The following is a 26,987-nucleotide window of genomic DNA, read 5'->3' as shown; positions in this document are numbered from 1 at the left end:
AAGTATATTCAAAAATTTATTTTATTAATAAAAATAACATTTTTCAATATTAAACTTAGCCGGTGATTATATAAGCTGATTCACACCCAGGGGGGTGGGTAGAGACCAGCATTACTTGTTTACATTATTATGAGCTAAGTATTTTGTATTTCATTTTAGCAGTTATTCAAAATAACAAACATAAAATAAATAAGTACCTGGTAAGGAAGTCGACTTGAACAATTACTCTGCCTTTTTAAGTACGTCTTCCTTACAGAGCCTCGCGATCCTCTTAGGATGCTGAGCGACCCCTAGGATCTGAAGTATCAAGGGTTGCAACCCATACAACAGGACCTCATCAAAACCTCTAATCTAGGCGCTTCTCAAGAAATGACTTTGACCACCCGCCAAATCAAGTAGGATGCGAAAGGCTTCTTAGCCTTCCGGACAACCCAAAAACAATAATAAAACATTTCAAGAGAAAGATTAAAAAAGGTTATGGAATTAGGGAATTGTAGTGGTTGAGCCCTCACCCACTACTGCACTCGTTGCTACGAATGGTCAGAGAGTGTAGCAGTTCTCGTAAAGAGACTGGACATTCTTAAGATAAAAAGACGCGAACACTGACTTGCTTTTCCAATAGGTTGCGTCAATTATACTTTGCAGAGATCTATTTTGTTTAAAGGCCACGGAAGTTGCGACAGCTCTAACTTCGTGTGTCCTTACCTTCAGCAAAGCTTGGTCTTCCTCATTCAGATGGGAATGAGCTTCTCGTATTAACAGTCTGATAAAATAGGATAAAGCATTCTTTGACATAGGCAAAGATGGTTTCTTAACTGAACACCATAAAGCTTCAGACGGGCCTCGTAAAGGTTTTTAAATAGAACTTAAGAGCTCTTACAGGACATAAGACTCTTTCTAGTTCATTTCCAACCATACGATAAGTTTGGAATATCGAACGATATTGGCCAAGGCCGAGAAGGCAGCTCGTGTTTGGCTAGAAAACCAAGTTGTAGAACATGTAGCCGTTTCGGATGAGAATCTGATGTTCTTGCTGAAGGCATGAATCTCACTGACTCTTTTAGCTGTGGCTAAGCATACCAGGAAAAGAGTCTTTAAGGTGAGATCTTTCAGGGAGGCTGATTGTAGCGGTTCGAACCTGTCTGACATAAGGAATCTTAGTACCACGTCTAAATTCCAACCAGGTGTAACCAAACGACGCTCCTTCGTGGTCTCAAAAGACTTAAGGAGGTCCTGTAGATCTTTATTGTTGGAAAGATCTAAGCCTCTGTGACGGAAGACTGATGCCAACATGCTTCTGTAACCCTTGATAGTGGGAGCTGAAAGAGATCGTTCTTTCCTCAGATATAAGAGGAAGTCAGCTATTTGAGTTACAGAGGTACTGGTCGAGGATACGGATACTGACTTGCACCAGTTTCGGAAGATTTCCCACTTCGATTGGTAGACTCTAAGGGTGGATGTTCTCCTTGCTCTAGCAATCGCTCTGGCTGCCTCCTTCGAAAAGCCTCTAGCTCTCGAGAGTCTTTCGATAGTCTGAAGGCAGTCAGACGAAGAGCGTGGAGGCCTTGGTGTACCTTCTTTACGCGTGGCTGACGTAGAAGGTCCACCCTTAGGGGAAGTGTTCTGGGAACGTCTACTAGCCATCGAAGTACCTCGGTGAACCATTCTCTCGCGGGCCAGAGGGAAGCAACTAGCGTCAACCTTGTCCCTTCGTGAGAGGCGAACTTCTGCAGTACCTTGTTGACAATCTTGAACGGAGGGAATGCATATAGATCTAGATGTGACCAATCTAGTAGAAAGGCATCTATATGAACTGCTGCTGGGTCCGGGATTGGTGAGCAAAAAATTGGGAGCCCCTTGGTCATCGAGGTTGCGAAGAGATCTATGGTTGGCTGGCCCCAGGTGGCCCAAAGTCTCTTGCATACATCCTTGTGGAGGGTCCATTCTGTTGGAATTATTTGTCCCTTCCGACTGAGACAATCTGCCATGACATTCAAGTTGCCTTGGATGAACCTCGTTACTAGTGATATGTCTAGACCTTTTGACCAGGTGAGGAGGTCCCTTGCGATCTCGTACAATGTCAGAGAGTAGGTCCCTCCTTGCTTGGAGATGTACGCCAAAGCCGTGGTGTTGTCCGAGTTCACCTCCACCACTTTGCCTTGAAGGAGAGACCTGAAGCTTTTCCAGGTCAGACTTACTGCCAGTAGCTCCTTGCAGTTGAAATGCATTGTCCTTTGACTCTAGTTCCATAATCCCGAGCATTCCCGACCGTCTAATGTCGCACCCCAGCCTACGTCCGATGCGTCCGAGAAGAGAACGTGGTTGGGAGTCTGAACAGTCATGGGAAGACCCTCTCTAAGGTTGATATAGTCCTTTCACCAAGTCAGACAAGACTTTATCTTTCCGGAAACCGGGATCGAGACCGCTTCTAGCGTCTTGTCCTTTTTCCAGTGAAAAGCTAAATGGTATAGAAGAGGACGGAGGTGTAGTCTTCCTAGTGACACAAATTGATCCACGGATGACAGTGTCCCTACCAGACTCATCCACAGCCTGAATGGGCAGCGTTCCTTCTTCAGCATCTTCTGGATGGATAGCAGGGCTGGGGGCTGATCGTCTTGTTCAGCAACGTCCTCATCAGAGGGTTCCTCATCCGAAACTGATGAGGAAACGGCAACGGAGTGGGCAACGTCTGACTCGCTGAATCCGGTCGCACTGGTGGATGCGTGACGGAGCCGGACGCAATATCATGGAACTGCTGCACAGTCTGTGAATTGTCAACAACCATGGGTGCGCGAGGAAGTACAGCGTCAACCCGAAACTGTCTAGACTGTCTGGGTTGTGCAGTCAACACCCTACCGGGTTGCTGAGGTTGACGCACTGCGTCACAACAAGTCACCTCTGCTGGTTGTTGAACGTCCTGAACGTCAACAACCACCTCCGAGCGTCGCTTAACGTCAACGTGCGACTGGCAACCCACACTGGGTCGCATCGGTGGAGGAACCACCTCAACTGGCAGACGCGAGTAGGTTACCTCAGCGTCAACAGGGCGCACAACCAACCGGTTGGAAGGTTGTTGGCCAGAAGGTTCTTCTCCGCATTTAAGTCCTCTATCAAGGACGCAAGCTTGGACTGCATGTCTTGCAGCAAAGCCCATTTAGGGTCTACGGGAGCAGGTGTGGCAACAGACGGGGTTAGCGACTGAGGCGGAACCATTTACCATCCCTGAAAGCCTTGTTATGTGTGACATAATAGTACAGCAAAACTTCAAAGGCTCGACAAAAGTTGAGAAGTTGACCTGTAAACAACTTAGAGCGTCTCCTGGCTAGGCGCCAGGGCGAGTCTACCAGAATTGAGAAGTCTATCTGGGCAGAGGCATGAACTCCCAAGCCGAGAACTTCTCTCGTGTCCTATCAGACTCTCGCTCTATAAGCCAGTTTAAAAGAAGGGAAATCAAAGGCTGTATCCCTAAAACTCCTCCTGGTGCAAAAACCAGTCGCCTAGCCAACGTAACGCTCTCTAGGAGAGCGAGAGAGCACTAGCTTAAAAACAACGGCTTCGAAGTAGCTAGGCCTAGTGCAAGTTCTGACGTTTAGGCGAACGAGGAGCAGCAGTTACAAGATCCAGACGAAGATCCTTAAAAAATCATCATGATTTAATTAAAGTCCATAGGAGGCTAAGCAGCTTAAGGCTCCTCTCCAAATGACAGAGTCCTCAAGGGAATATCAGTAGGAGGGAGAACAGCACTTTCTCATCTACAGGAACCTTGTCTGATAAAAGCTAGGTTACCTCAGTGAGTCTCTCACTGGTGCATTAGTAGCAGACCAGAAGGCAACGTCATGTAACTGCTTGACAGTCTGTGAACTGTCAACCACAACAGGTGCGTGAGGACATACAGTGTTCACTCGAGACTGCATTGACTGTCTATACTGAGCAGTCAAAACAACTCTAGAATGCGGAGGTTGACGCACCACGTCAAAACAAAACAACTTAGACTGTTGTTGTACCTCGCGAACGTCAACGGAAGGTTCCGTGCGTTACTGAACGTCAACATGCGGCTGGCAGGGTACACTGGAACGCATGGGTGGCGGGACTCTCTCAGCTGGAGTGCGGCAGAAGGTCGCCTCAGCGTCCACAGGACGCACAACCGTGGTTGGTTGTAGGCTAGAGGTTGGTGCAGTGTCAACCTTCTCCGCACGAAAGTCCCTCATCAATGACGTTAACTGAGACTGCATGGTCTGCAGCAAAGACCACTTAGGGTCTACAGGAGCAGGTGCGGCAACAGACGGTGTGACTGCCTGATGCGGTACCGCTTTGCCTCTCTTAAGAGGTGAGCAGTCGTCGGAAGACTGCAGCGAGTCCGAACTGACCCAGTGGCTACAACTGGCCCGTTGGACTTGCGCGGAAGGGACCGACTTGCGCTTAATAAGCTGCGAGACCTTGGTCCATGGTTTCTTACGAGAAACCTCTTCCGCAGACGAGAAATAAATGGGCTCTCTCGTCTTTGTGTGGGTGGGGCGATCTTGGGTAGATACGCCCGAAACCACGGAGGGAAACGTCTGTTCGTTGATCAAGGCCTGACGAACCCATAAGTCGTTCGACATTACTTCTCCCCTGGGCTTGGGAGCTTGCAAGAGGTCCCGGACTAGGTGAACGACAGGCACGAACAGACGAACCCTCGGACGCAACACTGTAACACTTTGCGCATATCACTTTATCACTTTGATTTTCTGTTTTGCACTTATTTCCCTGAAATCGAAACTTTTACTGATTTCTACCTGAAACACGCAATTCTACCCTCATTAAAAGGTAGTAATTGCGAAATCAGTCGTATAATGCAGCTCATTAATACTAGCAAAAAACAGAAAACATATATAAAGATAAAAAATTCAGTGGCTGGGAAAGAGACTAAACACTAGTTCAAATAAACTACGTTTACAATCTCTCACCGCACATAGCCTGGGGACAAGAATAAAACCCTAGAAACGTTTTACCTTCTTCCCCGTACAGCGACTAGGGACGAGAGTAACACGAGAACAACGTTACCCGCTTGAACGGAACGTTTTCTCTCCTCTCTCTCCCTCCGTCTCTATCTCTCTCTCTCTTTCTCTCTTGATTTCGCACCTAAGAGAAGAGCCCAATTATATATCGTCAAAAAAACATGTTATTTCACTAAAGGAAAAAAAACTGAAAGGTTTTCCAATAAAAAGTTCCTTTAATTTAGAATTTAAAACATTAAAGCTAAGAAAGAATGAACAAAACGTCAGAATCGATTTACTCTTACTGCAAAGTGAAACCGTGATACACTCTCTCTCTATCGTAACGATAGAGCGCATGTTGAACGTCCTGAACGTCAACAACTGCGTAGTCTAAAAAACTAAACGTTAGTTCATCTTTGAAAACAGTACGAAGACTATCAAAGAAATTCTTTCATAAAACATTAAATTTAAAAAGTTTTAAATTCTTTAAAGGCTAAATACGATATAACGGGCTCAACGTTGATTAACTTCGGTTCCAAGTTAGGACCGCCTACTATCAGGAAAGGTCGCATATAAACAAAACATAAAAATTATCTTTATATGTTTATAATAAATGGAAAGTTAATCGAAGAGGCCTAATAAAGGCGGAGAGATATAAAATATATAGATCTATAACGTGTTAAGCAAAATTACTAAAAACCTAAACACACTTCCGTCTAAGGGAAGGGTCGGCCATTTAAAAGTGAAAGAGAGTCCATACTCTGTCACCCTAATTAAATCAATCCAAAACGAGTTCAAGTTTTGAGATGAAGATAAAACACCTGCATAGCGAAAGCTCAAAACTAGAATAGTGTACTTCACCAAATAGTTGTGAAAACAAATCCAGTTAGTAACAGCGTATTAGTAGGTCTTGCCGGTAGCCCGACAGAGAGAAAATTGGTTCTGTGTTTACATTGAGTACTGAGTACCTGCTAGACAGATGGCGCTGTTGATGTACACCCCCTACCTGCATAGCGATCGCTGGCGTATTTTGAACGAAGAGTTTTCTGTCGAGCAACAGAGTTGCAGCTTATATAATCACCGGCTAAGTTTAATATTGAAAACTCGCTTTTTGTGCTTGTCTCTGTTACCTAACCTTCACGAAGAGTGAAGGGCGACTGTAGTGTATAAGAATATACAGTATCTCTGAAATGAATACTGTTTTGAAAACTAAGATACTTACACTCAAATCATCTTGATGTTCTATGTTATTTAATAAGTAGGACAATTGCTGAACATGCTGTTGAGTTGTATTTATATCTTTTGTTAAAATGTCCAGTCCCGAGCTGTCCAGCAACCATGCTCGCAGAGTTCCAGCACCTGCAAAGGCAAAACAATAAACTATGAGATACGGATAAGAAACTTTAAAAATACCACAAATAAGCATTAACAATGAACTCGTACTTTGCATACAAAAACTGATGGAACAGTCTAAAAATACAGCAACCTCTGTTCAAACGTATTACAAAACCAAATTCTGATAAAAAAACTATTTCAATGCTCTCTGCAGTTTAGATTCAGCCCCTTATTCTCAAATATAATAACTACATCTCCCCTTTCCTGTAAGATCACGTTCATAAGTGACGACAATGTGTACATTAAATATCGTTCACAAGTGAAGAGAATTATTTCTCTTTTTTTATAAACTTTTTGAAATATAAGAGCAAATCAGTACATAAATCAAACAAATATATAATATAAAATGTAAAAAATCTTAAATGTAAAAAATCTTCACTCGTAAAAACTTTGCCATTTTCAATATTATGCCATGAAATAAAACAAAACATTCCAAAATATAAATGACATAAGGTTGCATTGAGTATTTGTCTACTACTCCTTTAGCTGACATTGGGATGATGGATCATCATGGGCAACATTAAATAAATTCTAGAGCTGAAAGACAACAAACTTCAGTAGCTATACGGAGAGTCATGATAGAAATGTATAGAAATAATATCCTCCCCATCGAAATTAACCTTAAATTAAATATAAGTCGGACAACAAATGTTTCAACAGTCGCAAACCTCACGAATTGGCCTAAAAACAAGACGACCCCGATGCATTTCTCGAGAGCAGGATAACCAGATCATTGCTAAAGTGAGTTATCATATTTCTATTCCTTTTATCCTTTATAATTACATTAAATAATATATTTTCATGAATAATCATCATGTGCAAGTCACGTAGGGTTATGTCTAAAATAAAATCATTTTCAGACAAATAGGCCCAAACCTACTGTTGTGACTGGATTCTTAATGAGTGCTTGACATTACTGATACTATACATAATCAATGAAGCATTTTTATAATTTTAGTTTTCCCTTTTAACTTTTTTGAAATAAAAACAGTCTGAAATTACAAATGAACCACTACGATAATTTGAAAGGTTGCCTGTCCCTTTAAATGAATCATTTTACGGGAACTTGCTGCCCAAGCTGTTTTAGTTGCCAGATGTTGCTTTTTAGGTTGACAATTTGTCCGAAAATAAAAGTACTCAGTATCATCACTTAAGAACGTGACTGTACAATACAGTACTCCATTTCCCCAATGTTCCTCTATGAGTAGTGAATATCTGGCAGAACAGAGCTTTGTTGCAGTTTTCATTCTTTTTCTGGAAGGAATTAGAAGCTTAAACTAAACTTACCCGAGAGAATAACAATGAACCTCAGTAAAAATTAAAATACTTTTATCATAAATACAATTTCAAAACTAAAATCAATTATTTTGAAACTTACCTAGGGTTCCTCTGATATTCATTCTAAGAACAAAGAGCTTTGGCAAAAAAAAAAAAAAAAAAAAAAAAAAATCACCATGATGAATGTAAAACACTGTTTTTGTTGGAAAGATTCTCTGGTGAAACAAGTGTGTCAACTGCATTCTCTATCAACTATCACCATTTTATTTTATCAATTCTTTCTTCACCCAAAGCCTACACTTCAACAATTGAGCTAACTTTATAATTTTTAAACATAAGACTTACCTGGTAGTTATATATATAGCTTACGTCTCTGACGTCACGGCAGAAATTTCAAAAACTCGCGCCAATAGCCGATTGGATAGCCAGGTGTACCACCTGTGCATCCTAGTGAGGTACCTTGGAACTATTCTATAACTCCTCATATTCTCTCTGCCGGCGCAAGCGGCAAGATGTTGGATTTTTCACTCGCTGTAACCTGTATATTACAGTTATCTTGGTGATGTACAATTTATTTTTAGCCTTCGCTGGTTGGATTTTATTTTTACTGTGTGTTAGTGCTTTAACTACGTTTGTATCTTAACAGAGGTAGGAATGGGATTTTTTTCCCCCTACTATAAAACTTACAAACCTACTCTTTAAACATGATGGCGGAGATCGTTCCACCATCTCTATGACGTCACAATCGTGTGACGTAAGCTACATAGTACTACGTAGAATGTTGCATAATTCTTTTCTTTGCTTTTTCTTGTAAAGAATGAATTGGAAGACTAACTTACAATAAGTATTTAACTTTTAATATAAAAAGATTATATTATTTTTTAAGAAAATATTTGTCTTTTTAGTATTCGTTCTTTAAATCATCGATCTATTTTCAAAGATTAAATAGAACTAGCATATTGTTAATTTTTGCTGCGTAGTTCTCATGACAATACGATGCAGTCCCAGCAATTCTTGATATCGTTGTTTATTTTCTTTCGATGTTGGGATTCTAGTATTATTCGTATATTAACATATATGTTCCAATTGTAAAGTGTAGCCATCCACTATTTTTGGAAACCCTTAAGATTTAAGGGTTGTTTACATTATTATATATATATATATATATATATATATATATATATATATATATATATATATATATATATATACTTTGTTGCAATATCTGTTCATTTTAATCATAACAAATCACTATTTTTGGGAACCTTTAAGAATTAAGGGTTGTTTACATATATATATATATATATATATATATATATATATATATATATATATATATGTTATTCCTATATCTGTTCATTCGAATCATATAACATGTTACTTTCCCGGTAGTTATATGTAACTACCGGGTGAGTATGTATAACATTTATCTTTACCGGTAGTTACTGTATATGTAACTAACGGGTAAGTGTGTTCAAAGATTTATTTTACAATGAAGATATCAGTGTAATATTTTATAAAAAATATTTTGTTACAATTTTATATAGCAAGAAATAGAAACGATTTTGCATTCTCATTCAAGCCCTTGGCAGTAGAGAAAGATCTCTCACAATGGGCAGGACTAATTATGGTCTTTTGTGTTAGAGTTTAAAAGTGCATGTTTCAGTGCTAAATTAGTGCAGTGAATTTATTCACCACAGTGGACGTCGTTTTTCCTAGCCTTAGACCTCTTCCAAGCTCCCCAACCCCTGGGAGAAGGAATGTCGATCAGCGAAAGGAAACGAAAGGTGTTAGCTCACGAGCAGATGTCCTCTCGAGCGTTCCTGTTGACTTTCTCAAGAACGCTCGCCCTTGCCATGGGAAAGCAAAGAGCGTTGGACGTTAAGCTACTAACACTGCTACTAGAGTCTTGCATTGCATCACATTTGCTGATAATGGCAATACTATAAGTCATAGATATTCGCTGATAATAACAATGCTTACGAACCAACAGACATGGTTTTTGTCCCAGAGCGCCAGTCGGCCATGAGAACCCTCTGATCGGAAGTCATTGAACCGAACGCGCCGAGTGGCGTAATGAAGATCATTTTGCTTTAACGCTCGGCGCTGTGTCTTTCAGGACGCTCAGCGCCACGTCTTTCAGGATGATCGGCGCCACGTCTTTCAGGACGATCGGCGCCACGTCTTTCAGGACGATCGGCGCCACGTCTTTCAGGACGATCGGCGCCACGTCCTTCAGGACGATCGGCGCCACGTCCTTCAGGACGATCGGCGCCACGTCCTTCAGGACGATCGGCACCTCGTCTTTCAGGACACTTGGCGCCTCATCTTTCAGGACGCTTGGCGCCTCGTCTTTCAGGACGCTTGGCGCCTCGTCTTTCAGAACGCTCAGCGCCTCGTCTTTCAGGATGCTCGACGCCTCGTCTTTCAGGACGCTCGGCGCCTCGTCTTTCAGGACGTTTGGCGCCTCGTCTTACAAGATCTTTGTCAGAGGAAGACATTAGTGATCACTTTTCTCCTATTGAATTATTTGAGATATCAGAAGGAGAAGATCCTTATTCCTTTCGTCCTTCAGTTGATTTAGAAACTCATGAAAGTTTTTAATGATTAGTTTCCAAATTACTTTATGCCTGTTGCTCCACGTTCGCTACCCTCTGAATTTACACGTGGTCATCAATGGAGCTTTAAGGATGATGGGAGACTGGTTGGAGTCTCAGAAGGACCAAGGAAAGACAGCTTTCTTTTTTCCTCTGAATAACCTGGCCTCTACATCTTGTATCTGGTATAGCCCAGTGAGCGAGATTATTTTTATTATTATTCCTAGCCAAACTACAACCCTAGTTGGAAAAGCAAGATGCTTCAAGCCCAAGGGCTCCAATAGGGAAAAAATAGCCCAGTGAGGAAAGGAAATAAGGAGATAAATAAATGATGAGAATAATTTGACAATAAATCATTCTTAAAACAGTAACAATGTCAAAACAGATATGTCCTATATAAACTATTAACAACGTCAAATACAGATATGTCATATAGGGTGGAGGTCTAGCCACGTTAAGGTCAAGGACCTTGTGGCAGCCCCACAGAGACTGTTACAGCCCCCTGGGTGGATTGCCGAGTCTCTCAGGAATGCAGGTAAATGAGGCATATAAAACTATGAAGCCAGCTTCCTTATCAGGTATTCCAGGATAGCAAGGGTGGAGGTCTAGCCACGTTAAGGTCGAGGACCTTGTGGCAGCCCCACAGAGATTTTTACAGGCCCCTGGGTGGATCGCCGAGTCTCTTAAGGAATCCAGGCAATGAGGCAGGATAACTTTGAATCAGAAGTCAGAATTGAGGTATGCACCACCCCCCTTTTTTCTTTTTCTCTTCTCTCTCAAGAGTTGGACAAAGACACAGGTTTTGGTGTCTTAATCAGCAAGAAAGTTTCTGCATACTTTTTCTCTAAACTGCACAGTCAACAGTAGGAGCCAGACTTAACTACTTCTGGTGAGCCTGGGAGAGGAGAGGAGCAGACCTTTGGTCCGTGCTATTCTTAAAGGATGGATGCAAAATCTTTTTCCTAGTGAAACCTCCTTTGTTAGTTACTCCGATAAGACCTCTCTGCCAAACAGACTTTACAACATCAAATGTCTCTCTTTTGGGAGAGGGAGGCTTTTGTCCGGTGTTGGATGTAACTGCTCTCAACGCCTTAGTTCAGAAGTCAAAGTTCTCCTTGGAGACATCGAAATCATGAACTATCAAAAGTCATATGTCAGCCTGGTCACAGGGCGAAGCAGAGTCTGACTGCTTTCGCCTTCAGGCAGTAGAGCCAGACTACATAAATTCTGGCAATCTTGGGAGAAGAGGGGAGCAGACCTTTGGTCAGTACATCTTCTGAAGGAGGATTACAATTTCATTTCATAGGGAAACCTCCTTTAGTTTTAGCTCCAATAGATCTCTCCCCCAGACCTAGAGAGGAGTATAAGAGGCCGGCTTTGCAATCAAACTTTATCTGAGGTTTGTTTACAAGGAGGAAAGGGGGAAGAATGTGTCAGTTTCGGGCCATGTGTTTTGGTCTCAGCTCCGCCCCTCTAATGTTCACGAAACTTTTTCTAAATGTAGCAGAATACTGCACTCAAGAGACATCAGAGCCTCCCTGTATCTGGACGATTGGCTTATCAGAGCTCTTTCTTACGATCTTCATGAAGGATTTTCAGATAATGTTGAACCTATCAGATGAATTGGGTATTCCTGTCAATAAGACGAGTTTCTTCTGACACCAGGACGCTTAGCACCACGTCTTATAGGACGTTTGGCGTCTTGCTCTGTTAACCTCTCAGCGCCACGTCTTACAGGACGCTCGGCTCCACACCTTCCAGGACGCTCGGCGCCACGTCTTACAGGACGCTCGGCGCCACGTCTTACAGGACGCTCGGCGCCACGTCTTACAGGACGCTCGGCGCCACGTCTTACAGGACGCTCGGCGCCACGTCTTACAGGACGCTTGGCGCCTTGTCTTTCAGGACGCTCGGCACCACGTCTTTCAGGACGCTCGACGTCGAAGACCTAGCAGGAGGCATGACATTGAACATGAGAACCTCGGACTTCGTGATGACACTAGTCGAATCGAATGTCGAGATCAAGGACGCCTTAGTTCCGATCTCTTTGATCACGAAAGTTTTTATCGAGCATCTAGCCTTAGTACAACGCGGCGACATAGGCGGTGATCTGGGTTTCCTTGACGCCAGGAGTCAGGACCTTAAAGAGATGTATCCTGATAAACACAACGTCACTACTTCCGTTAGATCTTCTGACACCATCAAATAGGATACTGTACTTTATTTAAGGATGGTGATTCAGTCAAATTTTTTCGGGCTTTTACGTCTCCTCTTAGAATGGAGCAAGCCGTCTTGAAACTGCAATCTTTTCTAAAGATACAGAAGTGTTCTGCGAGGAAGTGGATGAGTATGTTGGGAAACCTCTCCTTTTTGGGAGGGGGTTTTTTCCCTGGGAAGACTGAATCTTTCTTTGTGACCATTGATATGTCACTGTTCATCCTAGTTTTCCTGGACCAGGGTTCAATTCCCGGCCAGTCAGAAGCTAGAAGCTATGGTCCTTATGCGAGTTATCTTCATCCTCTCCAATTCAACCTCAATCATTTTGGGACAAGGAGGAGGTCTAAATCGATATGCATCCCTTTTCGGATGCCATAAGAAGTTACCTGCAGTGGTGGTACGATCCAGTCAAACTTCCGGAAGGTCACCCCTTTTGAACAGAGGAACTTAGACCTTGTGTTGTGTCTCATCGCCTCGGCTTCGGGGTTGAAGCAACACTAGACAGTTGGAAGCTTCGGGACAATGGACAGAGGATCAGAAGAGCTTCCTCATCATCCAAAGGAACCGTTGACAGTCCAGTTGGCTCTCAAAAAGCTTTGAAGCGTCAGTTTGGAACAAAGTGGTGCAGGTCTATGCCAATCACACCACAGAATTGGCTTTCATTGCCAAGCAAGGCGGAACTCACTCGAGGTCCCTTTACGGGACTGAGAGCACTCTTTTCATCTGGGCTAAGGAGAAGAATGTAATCTTTCTAACAAGATTCTTTCAAAGGGAGAAGAACGTATAGCAAAACAGTCTCAGCTGGAGAATGGACACTCCATCGAGAAATCTGCAAGACTCTGTGGCGACTTTGGTGTCGTCCTTAAATAGTGCTATTCGCGACTTCGCAGACAAAGAGACTAGAAACTTACTGCTCTCCAGTGCCAAATCTCGAAGCAGTCCACATAGACGCTTTCCTGTTAGTCTGGTCCAATCTGGATGTGTACGTTTTCCACTGTTCTATATCCTTTACAAGGTGACACAAAAGTTTGTGTCACACGAAGGGACCAGGTGACTTTAGTGGCCTTCTTTTGGCCCTCAAGAGAAAGGTTCACAGAGATACTGGAATGGATGGTGGACTCTCCTAGGAGTCTTCCATTAAGAGTAGTTTTACTCAGATAACCTCTCTTGGAAAGGTATCTTTCAAGTCTCAAAGCTCTACTTCTAGCTACCTTCAGTCTTTTGAAAACTCACAGGAACTAGAGGTTTTTTGAAGGAGGCAGCTAAGGCTTTTACAAGAGCAATAAGGACTTCTACCATCTGGATTTATCAATCCAAGTGGGAGGTTTTAGAGTATGGTGCAGAGTCAACTCTGTTTCCTCTTCCAGTGTCTCTACAACTCAGATTGCTAACTTCCTGTTTTACCTTCGAAGGAAGCTCATTTGTTCATCCTCTTCCATCAAAGGATACAGGAGTGTGTTAGCGACTGTTGTTAGGCTCAGTATCTTGGACCTTTTGATTTATGAAGTCCTACAGGAACTTCTCAACTTGTTTGAAACATCAAACAACCAAGATTCACCAGCTTGGATTCTGGACTTAATCCTGAAGTTCCTTGTGAGTGACAGGCTTGAGCACTTGCATTCTTCTTCATTTTAAGGACCTCACGATGAAAACTATTTTTTGTTAGTCTTGTGACAACTAAAACAATCAGTGAATTCATGCGTTTAGTAAAACATTGGCTTTCGAGATAACGAAGCTATCTGCTCATTGCAGTTAAGCTTACTCGACATGAATGACTGCCTTTCTCAACCTTGACCCAAGGATTTTGAGTTTCCGAATCTTTCGGATATGGTTGGCGAGGAGTTGGAGAGAGTCCTGTGTCCAGTAAGAACCCTAAAGTTCTACCCAAGCAGAATGAAAGAGTTGCGAGGTAAGTCGAAATCTCTTTGGTGCTCGATTAAGAAGCCCTCGTTACAGATGTCAAGAATGTCCTTTCATTCTTCATCAGACTCTTATAAGAGAGGCTCATACGCATTACAGTGAGACTGGCCTCAAGTTTTTAGGGTCAAGACGCATGAGGTTAGTACTATAACAACTTTAATGACCTTCAAGAAGAATAGATTGTGGTAAAGCATTATGGACACAACCTTTTGGAGGAGTAAATCTGTGTTCACTTCACACTATTTGAATCATATCCAGACTCTTTATGAGGACTGCTACACTCTGGGACCATTCGTGATAGCGAGTGCAGTAGTGGGGGAAGGATCCACCACTACGTTCCCCTAACCATAATACCTTTTTCTTCTCTTGGAACTTTTATATTTTTATGGTTGTTTGTGGAGATTGCGACAGTCTCCTACAATCTTTGATTTTGGTCAGATGGTCATTGTTCCTTGAGAGCGCCCGGAACAAGGGTATTGGAAGAGGTCCTGTCACATACAGGTTTTTAGACTGGTTTGACAGCTCCTAGAGGTCTTCAGCCCCCTGGGTGGATCGCTGGATCTCATAAGGAAAGCGGACATAATGAAAGAATTCATTGAAGTCAGCTTCTTTATCAGGTACAAACCCTTAAGTTTGTTTATTAACTCTTAAGGAAAATTCCAACTATATTGGTTGTCTCTAAACCAAAGGTGTTAATCAGCTATATATATAACTACCAGGTAAGTCTTATGTTTAAAAATGTTATTTTCATTATAAAATAAGTTTTTGAACATACTTACCTGGTAGTTATATATAATTAACACTAGAACGACCGAGCGGTCATTTTGACCGCATTTTGATTTTCGGATGCATAGAGCTATTATAATCTTTCCCCAACAAACTTGATACTCATTGACTTTTCCTAACTTTTCATGATATATATTGATAATAAGTTTAAATTAAAATATGCTATAATCCTTTGAGATATATTAGGTAATACCTAGAACGACCGAACGGTCATTTTGACCGCTAGGGAGCAATACAATGGTAATTATGGTGGTGCGCCAGTCAAAACGTTTTACAGCTTGTATTCCCGGCACCTGTAATTCTGGCGGCGTGTTATTGTTTCAGTCAGTTTCCCCTGAAGTCCTAAATGATAAACAAATCGTACAAACGCTCTTTGTTGAATGATGAAATTGTGACATATTTGTCGACACTATCTGAATCTGAGTCTGAAGGAGATCCTATATCTGAAGATGAAGAAAACGAGTATATCCCCAATCAAGAAAGTTCATCTGAATATGATGATTATTATGAGGATAGTGATAATGAAAATTAACAGTTGTAAAGTACTGTTGCTCTTTGAAACAAGAAGATATTGTAGATGTGCAAACAACTTCTACTACTATTCCGACTGGCAAGGATTGAACACGGTGGGAAGTTATAGAACAGGATCTTGTCAATGCCGGGAGAATTACCGCCCATAACATAACACGAGAAATACCGGGACCAACATCCCTTGCCAAACCTCAAGTTTTTCCTGGACAAGTTCTGAGCGCTTTCACATTATTGATAGATGACTTCATTATCAAACACATACAAAAGTGTACAGAAACTGAAGCGAGAATGAAATTGAATGATGAGAATTCGAACATATCATTTGAAGAGATTTATGCTACTATAGGCATTATGTATGCCAGAGGAGTTCTTGCAAAAGGACAATCTGTTGAAAACCTTTGGTCAGTAAAATGGGTGGCTCCCTTTTTCCAAGAGACAATGTCAAGAGCACGTTTCAAGGAAATTATGAAATTCCTTAGATTTGACATTCGATCATCACGATCCATTCGAATGCAAACTGACAAATTTGCTATGATATTAGAAGTTTGGGAAAGAATTGTGTAAAATGTAACCAGTAAATCATACATTGTAAGGAATTTAGCGCTATATATACAAACACTCACACAGTGTATACATACATACATACATATATATATATATATATTATATATTATATATTATATATATATATATATACATATATATATATATATATATATATATATATATATATGTGTGTGTGTGTATATATATATATATATATATATATATATATATATATATATATATATATATATATATATATATGTATATATATATATATATATATATATATATATATATATACATATATATATATATATATATATATATATATATATATATTCATATTTATATATATATATATATATATCTTTATATATATATATATATATATATATATATATATATATATATATATATCTTCATATATATATATATATATATATATATATATATATATATACATATATATATCTTCATATATATATATATATATATATATATATATATATATATATATATATGCGTGTGTGTGTGTGTGTATATATATATATATATATATATGTATATATATATATATATATATATATATATATATATGTGTGTGTGTGTGTGTGTGTGGGTGTGCGTGTAAATATATATATATATATATATATATATATATATATATATATATATATATATATATATATATATATATATATGTGTGTGTGTGTGTGTGTGTGCGTTTGTGTGTGTATGTGTACGTTTTCTAAGTGTAATAGGGTTTATGTGAATATTGTTCATAGAACCTACCTGTATTTTTCTGTATCCATGTTAATATTTTTTCCACATACTCTTTCAATATCAACAGCCTTTTTAATCATTATAGCACTTGTAATCTTTATTATTTCATTCCTTAATATTGAGTTTCCCCATTGAACAAAAATAAATGTACCCTTAAATGGCATTGGTTTAAATAAAACACAGCTTGTTTATTTCATGAACAGTTCTCCGTTATCGTAGAATAATCATAAGTTACCAAAATTAAATTAGGAATTATAAATTAAAAAAAGAATAGCATAACTGCAATGGAAATTTATGTGCGGTCATTTTGACCGCTTGGTCGTTCTAGGGGGTTAACCATCAGTGGCCGTTCTAGTGTTAAATTCCCACTCTCCTCCCCTCTAGAGACTAGAGGCATGGAAGATATGAGGAATAATGGAATAGTTCCTAGGTACCTCGCTAGGGCGCACAGGTGGTACACCTGGCTATCAAATCGGCGATTGGCGCGAGTTTTTGAAATTTCTGCCGTGACGTCAGAGACGTAAGCTATATATATAACTACCAGGTAAGTATGTTCAAAAACTTATTTTATAATGAAAATAACATATTAAAATTTGTAGGTGTTATAGTGTTCACTTCCTAACTAGGAATACTAGAGAAGTTTCCATATTTATAAGGAATAGATTCTGTATAGAATGCAAAGTGAATAACCTAATAAAGGCAAAAATGGGTCCTTATTCTAAAATCATACCTTGTATAAGACTCTCATGTTTCTCATGTGATGCAGTTCAGCTCTGTGTGAGAGTAGCTTATATTTGATAATTTAAATTTAGCTGAAAATTAAGAGTGATACATAGGGAAGCTATACAAAAATGAAGAGGAAGACAACTCTGGGGCAAACTGGAAAAGTGAGGAATTATAGCCTTTTTAAACTTTGCGTAACCTTATTGCATAGAAATACCTTAATAAGCTGATAAGGGTAAGTTTGGAAGATGTTAGTAAACCAAATTTGCACAAGTGACTAATATTAAGAGATTTCATTGAAGAAGATTTGGGTTCAACAAGCATGGTTACTCATGTTGTTAGATTGGTTGAGGGCCCTGGTTAATTTCAAGAAGGCACTCCTGGCTCCAACTCAGAATATTCTATATTTGGGAATGATAATAGCAACAGTTCCTTTTCAGGTTTTCTGTTGGAGACAAGATTATTCAGTCCTTTCTTCTTTTGCTGCAAAATTTTCACACGTCGAACCCCTTGTCAGTTCAGATGTGGATGAAACTTCTAGGCATCTTGGCCTCCATAAAGAAATTTGCCCATTGAGCCAATTGGAAATGGGGATTTTTCAATTTTACCTCAACTCATATTGGATCAAAATGACTGGCTTAGACTCGTCACTATTTCACCAATGAAACTTCACCTTCTTCCTCTGAATTGGTGGGATGATTGCAGGCAACTGTCCCAACGAATTACATTGGATTGAACATCCCAGACTTATCCCTTTTTGCAGATGCTTCAAAGGAAGTGTGAGAAGCAACTCTGGACCATTTAAATCTCTTTTGTGTACAATATTGTGCAAGTTCCTTTTTTGAGACCAAATTACAATATCCTGAAAATTAGTGTTTTTCAAATTTTATCTCCTCCCTTAATAATTCATATTAAGATTTGAGATTACTACCCTAAATAGACCAGATATAGACCTCCAATCAAATGAAGTTTTTTTTTTTTTTTTTTTTAAGTAATTTCTTTGCTAGATATGAATTTTTTCATTATGGTAAAAAAAATAAAACCCTAAAAGTCTGGGGAAAAAATGAAGAAAAAAAAATGAAACAAAACCTGGAAAAAAGAGCAACACCTTATTGTTCTATAATATATTTCTAAGTTATATACCAAATTTCAATATTATATCATTAAAACTAATGGAGAAGATAGAATTTGAAGGTCAATAAGTAGAGTTTTGAGATACAGGCGTTCAAAGTTTTTCTTTGTATTTTTACAAAGAGAATATCAATAAATCATGATTATTATGAATTTTATGATCCTTTTTGGATATAAATAAACCAAAAAAGTTATTTATCATAAATTTTTAGTAATTTGTATTTTTCCTAACATACTTGCCGAGAACTACTTTCTTAGGAGTTACCTGGAACCTCCTCTCAACTGACCAGAGTTTTGTGTAGTTTACCCTACTTCCGTTTTCTGTGATGGTAGGCCTAGGTGGACGGATACGTGCCCTGAGGGCAATCTCAAGGCAGACCTCATGTTAGCTGGGGTCTTGACCTTCAGTAAGTTCTTGAAAACAATAAATACTAAAGATCAGTGAGGCACTCGGGGAAAGAAGGGAGGGCCATAACCCGAAAGTAGTTCTCGGTAAGTATGTTAGGAAAAATACAAATTACTAAAAATTTGTGATTTGTTCCAACACCGGGACTTACCTCGAACTACTTTCTTAGGAGACTTACACTTTAGGAGGTGGGAGTGCCTACCTGACTAAGACCCAACTAACAGGATTGACAAGGACCTAGATAGGAGACTAGGTATGGAAGGATAAGGAAACTGGATAGTAGGTCAAACTACACAAAGAGCTCATGTTAAGTGTTTAAGTACTCACCCTTCAAAATTCCCTGTTGGTGTGCTTGATGAAGATGCCGTATATTCATGGCTTGTGCAGTCCTACTGGTCACGCGCTCCAAGGGAAATAAAGAGTAAAAAGAAGACAAGGGGAAGGGAGAAAAATCGCACCTGTGTCTGTTGGTTTTGATACCCGCGATTGAACCTGGGGCTTGGGCCGTTAAATCGGTTGGAGAGAGGAGATGACTGTCACGATAGAAAAACCATCTAGAGACTTCCTCGTACACTCTTTGAGGTAGTGAGACGTGAACGTAGATTGGTTTGACCAGGTGCCTGCTCCGAGGATCTGTGCGACTGCCATGTTCTTCTCAAAAGCCAGAGAGGTACTAATACCCCTAATGTCATTTGGTCTGGGTCTTCCTGGTACTGACAGACCAGCACTACTGTATGCCTTGATGATCACTTGTCTGAGCCAGAAAGAAATGGTATACTTAGATACTTTCTTCTTAACAGGACCCGTGGAAACGAATAAGTTCTTTATACCTGGACGGAGGCTGGCCGTCCTCTTCAGATATTTTCTTATGGTTCTGACTGGGCACAATTTTAAGTCCTCCGGATTACCTGATCTAGGAATTGCCGGAATCGAGAAACCCTCAAACTTAGGGTCCCAGACTGATGGGTTCTGTTTTAGCCATAAACGAAGGTACGAACTTGAAGGAGATCTCGCGCCAACCTCTTGAATGTTCTACTTCATAGGATAACCCATGGATCTTGCCCACTCGCTTCGCTGAGGCCAAAGCTAACAAGAAGACAGTCTTAAGCGTAAGATTCCTATCCACTATATCTTTCAACGGTTCGAAAGGAGGCTTACTAAGCATATCAAGGACTCTAGCTACGCCCCATTGAGGAACCCTGGAGGCATAGGGAGGACAGGATTGTTCAAAGCTCTTGATGAGCATAGAAATATGTCTAGAAGCACCTAGATCAATTCCTTTCAAGAGGAAAACTTGGCCTAGAGCGGCACACACTCCTTTCACCGCTGGAATTGACATGCCCACCTCATCCCTGAGGTGGACGAGAAAGTCCGCGATGTCCAGGATCGAGGCTCCTAAGGGCTTGATTTTTCTTGAGGCACACCATCTTGTAAATGTTGCCCATTTTGCCTGGTATACTGCTGTTGATGATTGTCTAAGATAACGAGACATCCTGTCTGCAGTTTTTGCCGAATATCCCTCTCTCCTCAGAAGGCGCTGGATAACCTCCAGGCGTGAAGACGAAGGGACTGAGGATTCTCGTGGAACCTTAGAAAGTGTGGTTGCCTCAGGAGGTCTGGCCTGTCTGGAAGGGGCCACGGAGGAAGACACGCCAGTCCCTTTAGATCTGCGAACCACTCTCTCTCCGGCCACCAGGGCACTACCAGTCATCCTTAGGTTGTGAGCCGTCCTTACTCTGTTGAGCACTTGCCTGATCAGTGGAAATGGAGGGAAGGCGTAAACGTCGAGATTGTCCCACTTGTGTTGAAAGGCGTCCTCCAATGCCGCCTTTGGGTCTGGGACAGGAGAACAGAATACGGGGAGGTGTGCGTTCAGTCTTGTTGCGAAGAGATCCATCACCGGAGAACCCCACATTCAAATGATGAACTTCGCTACTTCCGGGTGAAGGGACCATTCGGTTCCTACCACCTGACCCACTCTGCTGAGGCCGTCGGCCAGGACATTTTTCTTCCCCGGAATGAGCCTTGCTGTCATCCTGACTTGCTCTTCTTCGGTCCATTTTAGGATCTCCAACGCGAGAACGCACAACTCCTTTGACTTTAGTCCTCCTTTTTTCTTTATGTAAGCCACTACTGTAGCGTTGTCTGACATCACCGCCACTGTGTTTCCCTTTAGAAGGGATGCGAAGTGTAGACATGCTTCTTGAACAGCTCTCATCTCTAGGACATTGATGTGTTGAGTCCTCTCGATCTCTGTCCAAACGCCTCTTGCTGCCTTTCCTAAGAGGTGGGCTCCCCACCCCTCCTTGGACGCGTCTGTGAAGAGGAGTAACTCCGGAGGCTCGGAAGAGAGTGGCATCCCTTTGAGGGTGTTTGACCGGTCCTGCCACCACTCCAGGGCCTGTCTGGTCTCTGGAAGAATCGGGACAATCTTGTAGGGGGAGTCCCTCTGATCTCAGAGATCCTTCAGATTCCACTGGATGCTCCTGAGTTTCTGTCTTCCTTGAGGTACCAGTTTCTCCAAAGACACTAGATGACCTATCAACCTCTGCCAATCTTTTGCTCTCCTGGGTTGACCCGCTAGGAAAGGACGGAGGACCCGGTCCAGATTGTTCAGCCTGTCTACTGATGGAAAGGCTCTAACTAGTTGCGAGTCCAGGACTATGCCCAAGTACGTCATCCTGTTGGTGGGGGACAGGTGAGATTTTTCCAGGTTGATGGTGATACCCAGAATCTTGCAGAATTGAAGTAGCTCCGTGCCCTGTTCCTTCAAAACTTCCTCTGAGGAAGAAAGGAGCAACCAGTCGTCCAGGTATCGAATCCGACGGACTCCCCGTTCGTGAGCCCAAACGGAGACTGTCGTGAAAATCCTTGTAAATACCTGGGGGGCTGTAGAAAGTCCGAAGCACAGGGCTCTGAATTGCAAGATCTGGGTACCCCATTTCACCCGGAGGTACTTTCTGCTGGAGGGATGAATAGGAATCTGGAAATAGGCGTCCTTGAGGTCTATGGAAAACATGAAGTCCCCTTCCCTAAAGGACTCCAGGACCGACTTCGGGGTGTCCATCTTGAAGTCGGTCTTGCATACGAACTTGTTGAGGGCTGACAGATCTATCACTGGTCTCCAACCACCCGTTGCTTTTTCTACCAGGAAAAGACGACTGTAGAAACCCGGTCCCGGAAGAAGAACAGTCTCCATTGCCCCTTTTGCCAACATAGTGGAGACTTCCTCCTGCAAGGCTGCTCTCTTCAAGGGGTCCTTGGGGGCCAAGCAATCCGCCTGACTTGCTGGGATAAGGGGGGGGGGCGGGTCTGCCAGGAACGGAAGTCTGTACCCCTCTTTCAGAACTGTCACAGTCCACGGTTCTGCTCCGTGAAACTCCCATGCTTGCCAAAATCGTTTGAGGCATACCCCTACCTGAGGCTTGGGCAGGAGAAGGGGGCCTCTCTCCCTACCTCCTTCTGGAGGAACGTCCAGAACGTCCCCTTCTGGATGAAGAATAGGCTGTTCTAAACAAGGCTGGGGCCGAGTTTGTTCCTCTGTGGGTGGGCTGCGTAGGTTGAGACCACAGTGACATAGAGGGCTCACTCCTTACCTGGGTAGGAGATGAGCGAGAAGTCGAAGAGGCCACGGGAGCGGGTCTCCTATAAGCAGGTCTTCTCATAGGTTGGGATTTAGGCAACTCGGCCTCCTTCCTCTTCACAAGCTTCTCGACGACCTCTTCTGTCTTCTTGAGTGGAAAGAGCCCTTCATCCCACACTGGGAGATTCTGTAGAGTCTTCGCTTCCCTGTCTGGAATCTTTCTAGACAGATTCTTCAGCACCGAGTCCCTCCTCCTTAAAAACTAGTTTGCAGACAAGGTTAAGGACTGGAAGGTCAAAAACTTCAGAGCGCGGCTCCCCGAGCTGACTAACTCTTTCAGCGCATCCCGCTTGGAGGGGTTTACTGATTCGGGGGAAATCTGGGTGCCCACTAGCGTAGAAGCCCACCAGTCCAACCAGGAGGCGACGTTGATGAGGTCTTTAGACATCTCCTCCATCATGATCGCCTCCGCTTGAGAGAAGTAGATCGGTGCAGAAGAGGCTCTGTCCTCTGGGGAACCTTGGCCTAATACTTCCAGGGAGTCTTCCAGGTTACTGGCTCCATGTGGACGTCCCTCCAAAGAATAGTATTTGCTTTGGGATTTCAGTCCTTGAAGGAGTTTGGAAGCACTCTGCCCTTTAGAGTTCTCCCTGTTCCGGGTCACAACCTTGTCTATGTGGGCCCGTCCCAGTTTAACATCTCTCGCCTCCGGCGGGGATAAGGATGGCTTCCTCTGGACTGGCTCCTCCATGATTCTGTTAAGGCTTGACCGCCAGACGTCTTCTTCTGAAGGTACGGGCTCCTCGATCCTATGATGTTTCCTAATAAGGTTGATGACTCTCCTATACGCGGAGTCCTCCGCCGGAACGTCTTCCGAATCACCCTCCGCTTCCTCCGTCCGGGGACGGGATGTGCCACTGAAGCGGGCAACTGCGCCATGTTGAGGGTCAAGGTTGCGTCCTTCGGTAGGAACGGGAGCCTCCGCCCTTCTTTGAACCTTTAACAAGGGTACGGGTTCCTCCGTGGGGATGTCCGACGGAGGTAGCCGTGCCTGACGATCACTCCCACGGGCTGACTCGCCGCGGCTGCCCGACCGAAGAGGCGACTCCCTCCGCTGGGCGGATTGAGTCTCCTTGTTCGAGGTCTTACGCCTGTCCGACGAGGACCTATGGTCCATGGCTGTAGCCGACTTGTGGCTGTTGGAGGCCCTTCTAGGAGGACTGTCTCCGGTAAGCCGACCCATTGTTCTTTCGGCGAACAGCTCCTCCTGACCTTCCGACTCGGGGAACGAGATCTCTTCCTGCTATGCCGCGACCTAAACGGAGACCTTGAATAGGACCGCCTTCTCCAAGATCTGTCTCTCTTCCTCCGGTGTCTCCTCTGAACTTCTTCTGATGATGAGAACGACGAACCTGCTGCCGAAGATTCCGACATCTCATAACGGGACCGAGGGGCTGGTGGAGCTTTGCTCAACACTTGTTGGGTCCCGGACGTTGATGGTTGCAGGAAAACCTCAGGGACTGCTGAAGAAATTGCTGGAGGAGTAGTAGGACGCTCTATGATCGGAAAAGAGTACCCCAGACCGTCCTCCACTCTCAACGGAGACCTACATGGAGTTCTCGGAAGGCTCCATCCGAGGGGATCCTCTAGCGGTGAATCTTCCATCTCTGGGGCGCCTTCCGCTGCGGAGGTGCCTGAAACATCTACCCAAGAATCTGGAGAAGAAAAAGGGACATTTTTATTCCACATAGGGTCACCAGACGACACGTGCCCCCCTTGCACAAGGTCAAAGTCCCGCGGCCCTCACAAAACATACTCTCAGGCCCCCCACTTGCCTGTACAGAAACAGTCACCCCAGAATCTAGAAGACACTCCTGGGGAAGAACCACCGGTTTCTTCCCCTTAACTGACTTACCTCGTCCCCTACTCTGGGTAGGGGAAGAAGAAGGAACCCTGTCAGATTTCTCTCCAGCCGATGTCGCGGGAGAAGAAAAACCTGCCTTCCTGGGAGAACGTTGTGACGACTTCTTTTTCTTAGTACCAAACTTCACAAAATACACTTCACTCCATGAAACACATTCCGGACACGTGTCCAAAGGAGAGCACACTTTACCCCTACAAGAGGAACAAAGGGAGTGCGGGTCCACATCAGGCTTGGACAAGAACGCTCCACACGACTTCCCGGCCTTAGGCCCAGGACAACGGCGGGGATGCTCCATAACGCACTATCACAGTACCGCCAGACACAGGAACGTTGCGGAAAATGATAAGAGAAAACTAATAAACACAAGGGAAAACACAAGGGAATTAAGTTATAAGCGCGAAAGCACAAGGGAAAGCACAATGGACCACGAGGAAACACACGTGGAACACAAGAGTCGGGGACACAAAGGGTCGCACTGAGATACGGAGAGCGTCGAGATGATATCACGACCCGACCAGAGAACTTACTGAAGGTCAAGACCCAAGCTAACATGAGGTCTGCCTCGAGATTGCCCTCAGGGCACGTATCCTTCCGCCTAGGCCTACCATCACAGAAAACGGAAGTAGGGTAAACTACACAAAACTCTGGTCGGTTAAGAGGAGGTTCCAGGAAACTCCTAAGAAAGTAGTTCAAGGTAAGTCCCTGTGTTGGAACAAATAAATTTTTGAATATACTTACCCGCTGGTTATATAATGGCTAAAGTATCTGACGCCTCGGCAGGAAATTCAAAATCTCTTGCGCAGCTTAGCGCAGATATGCCAGGTGTACCCCAGCGCCCTCGCGGTACAACAGGTAAAACTATACTCAACCAATTCAGATTTTCCATGCCCCATGGTCTCTAGAGGGGAGCAGGGTGGGTCTAAAACTTATATAACCAGCGGGTAAGTATATTCAAAAATTTATTTTATTATGGAAATATCATTTTTAAATATAAAACTTACCCGCTGGTTATAAAATGGCTGATTGACACCCATTGGTGGCGGGTCAGAGACAGCTGCATAATTGGAAATTCACTTAAGAGTTACATAAACAACTTAAGCGGTTCTAACCTGATGAGGAAGCTGACAGCAATGCTCTGCCTCATTTAGTCTGCTATCCTTAGGAGATCCAGTGAACCACTCGGGGCTGATGATCTCTAGGAGCTGTCAAACGGTACAACCACCTATAACAGGACAGGACCTCAACTAATACCCTTGTTCCAGGCGCTCTCTAGGAACAAAATGACCACCTAACTAGGTCAAAGATTGCGGAAGATTGCCGACCAATCTTCACGTACAATCATAAAAATATATATGACAGTTCCAAGAGAAGAATAGGGGTACTAGGAATTTAGGGAAATGTAGTGGAGAATGTTTCACCTACTACTCACTCGTTGTTGCAAGTGATCCCAAAACGTAGACGTCTTCATAAAGAGACTGGACACGGTAAAAGTAATGCAAGGCGAATACAGGATTACCCCTTCACAAGGCTGTATACGTGATGCTTTGCAGAGAACAGTTTAGTTTAAAAGTTACAGAAGTTTCTACAGCTCTAACTTCGTGAGTCTTGACTCTTTCAACATCTTATGATCTGTCACCCAACTGTGTGGAAGAACCTTTGTAATCAAAGTCTATACGAGATGATAATGTTTTAGACATGGATAGCCCAGGCTTCTTGACCGTGCACCTAAGAGTTATGAATAGACTCTTAACTTCTTTGTTCTTGTCCCAATAAAACTTCATCGTTTTAATCGGGCAAAAAACTCTTCTCAGCCCATCACAAACCAAATTCGAGAGAATAGTGATCTCGAAAGATTTTGGCTATGGATGAGAAAGATGTTTATTAAAGACCAAGAATCCAGGTTGCAAGGTACCTATGGCTTAACCAATGTGAAGTCCGTGTTCTTGCTAAAAGAGTGAACTTCACTGACTCTCAACTATGGTAGACTTACTCAGAAAGTCTCCAAAGTTAGGCCTTAAAAGAAACCAAGTGTAAAGGGTCGGATCTGTCACTACCATGAAGCTCCAGAAACAAACCCTAAATTTCAGGCTGGCGCATCTTGCTGATGCCTCCAAGTCCTCTCAAATGATCTGAGAAGATCTATCATGTCTCTATTTGATAGATCCAATCTTCTGCGTCTGAAGACAGATGC

General features: G+C 42.6%; 1 protein-coding gene across 5 annotated transcripts in view; it reads right to left on the bottom strand.

Annotated features, from left to right (window-relative positions):
- LOC137649613 (oxysterol-binding protein-related protein 3-like) overlaps positions 1-26,987 on the bottom strand; it is a 304,712-nt gene that overhangs the window by 180,340 nt on the left and 97,385 nt on the right. For all 5 annotated transcript variants that reach the window (XM_068382594.1, XM_068382611.1, XM_068382620.1 and 2 more), the window contains exon 8: positions 6,199-6,335. In XM_068382594.1, the coding sequence (XP_068238695.1) occupies positions 6,199-6,335 (137 nt within the window). The remainder of the gene's footprint in view (positions 1-6,198; positions 6,336-26,987) is intronic.

This window comes from Palaemon carinicauda, chromosome 1 (assembly GCF_036898095.1).
Source record: "Palaemon carinicauda isolate YSFRI2023 chromosome 1, ASM3689809v2, whole genome shotgun sequence".
Lineage (NCBI taxonomy): Eukaryota > Metazoa > Arthropoda > Malacostraca > Decapoda > Palaemonidae > Palaemon > Palaemon carinicauda.
The sequence above is the reverse complement of the archived record's forward strand: the minus strand, read 5'-3'. Positions and strand labels throughout refer to the sequence as shown.